This window comes from Aplysia californica, unplaced genomic scaffold, assembly GCF_000002075.1.
Source record: "Aplysia californica isolate F4 #8 unplaced genomic scaffold, AplCal3.0 scaffold01515, whole genome shotgun sequence".
NCBI classification, from domain to species: domain Eukaryota; kingdom Metazoa; phylum Mollusca; class Gastropoda; order Aplysiida; family Aplysiidae; genus Aplysia; species Aplysia californica.
In genome coordinates, this window is record NW_004798785.1 from 79,587 (window position 1) to 82,182 (window position 2,596).

Consider the following 2,596-nt stretch of genomic DNA (forward strand, 5'->3'; position numbering starts at 1 on the left):
CTCCCCACACTCTCCCCACCCCCACACTCTCTTCCACCTCACCACACCGTGTGCAGTGCAAGCCGAAGCCGACCGGAAATGTGGTGACATTAAGAGCCGTGCACCGGAAGTAGTGAGTGGAGACGGCCAACAGATCACGTGACACGCCACTGCCTGGCTCACTGCCAAAACCTTTTATCTGTTGTACGCTATGTACCAGAGCCAAAACCTTCTATCTGTTGTACACTATGTACCACAGCCAAAACCTTCTATCTGTTGTACACTATGCACCAGAGCCAAAACCTTGTATCTGTTGTACGCTATGTACCAGAGCCAAAACCTTGTATCTGTTGTACGCTATGTACCAGACCCAAAACCTCGTATCTGTTGTACGCTATGTACCACTGCCAAAACATTCTATATGTTGTACACTATGTACCAAAGCCAAAACCTTTTATCTGTAGTACGCTATGTACAACTGCCAAAAAGCTTCTATCTGAAACATGAGCATTGTACTGGAGAAAAAAGGTTCTTCAGCATGTCCACGTTCGTCAGTACGCGTTATATAAAATTTAGCTCATTTTTTAATTTACCTATGCCCACAAAACTTTGCTCATAAAATGTTGATCAAGTAATAAAAGTATTTCCCTATAAAAGTGTTTCTCTATATCAAACACCACCAACAAAAAACCCACCCCCAAAGATAAACAAAACAAAACATAATAATAAAAAATAAAACAGGACACAACATACACCCCTCCCCCAAACACCAAACAAACAACAACATACAACACACACAGGCCAACGACACACAACACACAACTCATTTTAAAAACATCCTCACAAATAGGCTATAGAGCCTACAGAAAAGAAAGCTACACACGACATACAAAAAACCCCAGCAACAAAAAACAAAAAACAAACACACTACACACAACACAACACACAACACATACAACACACAACACACAACACACATCCCACTCACTATAAGTCTGAGTCTGCCATATGGCGTCACACAGACCCACACAGCACACAACACACAACAAAACACACAACACATGACACAACACACATCCCACTCACTATAAGTCTGGGTCTGCCATATGGCGTCACACAGACGCAGACATGCGGTCACAAAGTAGAACAACACACGACACAACACACAACACACACGACACATCCCACTCACTATAAGTCTGGGTCTGCCATATGGCGTCACACAGACCCAGACAGGCGGCCACAACGTAGAAGTTTGGCACGTCCTGTTGTTGCGGCCGCCACAGCCAGAGCACGATGAGCAGACCCACGTTAAAGGTGGCGCCCGCGGCGATGAAGGCGAACCGTTTGATGTGTGTGGAGAAACAGCCGATAGTGATGGACGACACGGCGCTCACCGTGCCGAAACAGATGAGGATCGGGCCGATCTTGTGCATGCCCATAGCGCAATTCACGTACGCCTGAGGGAGATTTAAAAAAAAATCGTTTTAGTAAGAGTTTTACGGCACTTGCAACACAATAAGGTCATATAAGTGCCGGAGGTTAGAGGTGTTACAAGAAAGTAACAAACACAAAACAGAGGGAGGAGAGAGCAGGACGATGGATGTTTGATAGGAAAGAAGGAACAAACCATACCAGAGCATCCTGATCAGTCAATCAGTCATTCAGCCAACCAGTCGATCAGTCAATCAGTCAGTCAGTTAGTCAGTCAATCAGTCATTCAGCCAATCAGTCTACGAGTCAATCAATCAATCAAGCAAACACCGTATCGATCACTGGGTGGAAATCTGGGTTACAATGGTAAACATACATACGTATGTACACATACCCACATACACACATACACACACAGACACATACACACATACACACATACACACACATAAGCATACGGATACACATAATATACACACACGTACACATACACGCATGCATACAAACGTACACAAAATCACACATACGCTAAAACATACTTACAAATCATCATCTCTAGCTCTTGCCTACATACATACGTGCACACATACACACACAACACACACACACACATAGATACACACACACACACACATAGACTCACACACACACACACACACAAACATGTACACACACACAAACATATAGACACATGCACACACGCACATACGCACATACACACAAACATATTGTTAGTTTGTCTGTCTGTGGAGGACTGGCCCTACAACCGGTTCCCCGAAAACCAAACCACACTGAGCGTGTCGCGACGTGATGGAATCAGGCGCTCGTCAATTTTGGGGCATATGGGGTTATCGATATCATCTTAAAGCCTGTTCATTTGCCTTTCTTTTGGTCAAACAAATATCCATCTATGTTGAATAAAAGTCGAAATATTTGCGATTGAAGGAAGTCAGGGTCGCCTGGTTTCAGAGGTGAAAATATAGAGAAAATGGTTTGGTAACTCCCATAGCCTGAGAGTCCTTGAAACTGAAAATTGACATTTTGTGTGCCTTCAATTAATGTGTTTCGGTATAATCCACTCTAAAATATGCTTTTAAATGGAAATAAAAGGTTTTGGGTTTTAAAAAAAGAAGAAGAAAATAACAAAGAAATTGCCCATCAGCCCCAAAAATGCTGATTTTTA

At 43.1% G+C, this 2,596-nt stretch overlaps 1 protein-coding gene across 1 annotated transcript in view; it reads right to left on the bottom strand.

Annotated features, from left to right (window-relative positions):
* LOC101855700 (protein unc-93 homolog A) overlaps positions 1-1,497 on the bottom strand; it is a 2,395-nt gene extending 898 nt beyond the window's left edge. Inside the window, exon 1 of the mRNA XM_005112970.3 lies at positions 1,172-1,497. Within this exon, the coding sequence (XP_005113027.3) occupies positions 1,172-1,421 (250 nt within the window). The 5' untranslated portion in view covers positions 1,422-1,497. The remainder of the gene's footprint in view (positions 1-1,171) is intronic.
* Positions 1,498-2,596: the final 1,099 nt, after the last annotated feature.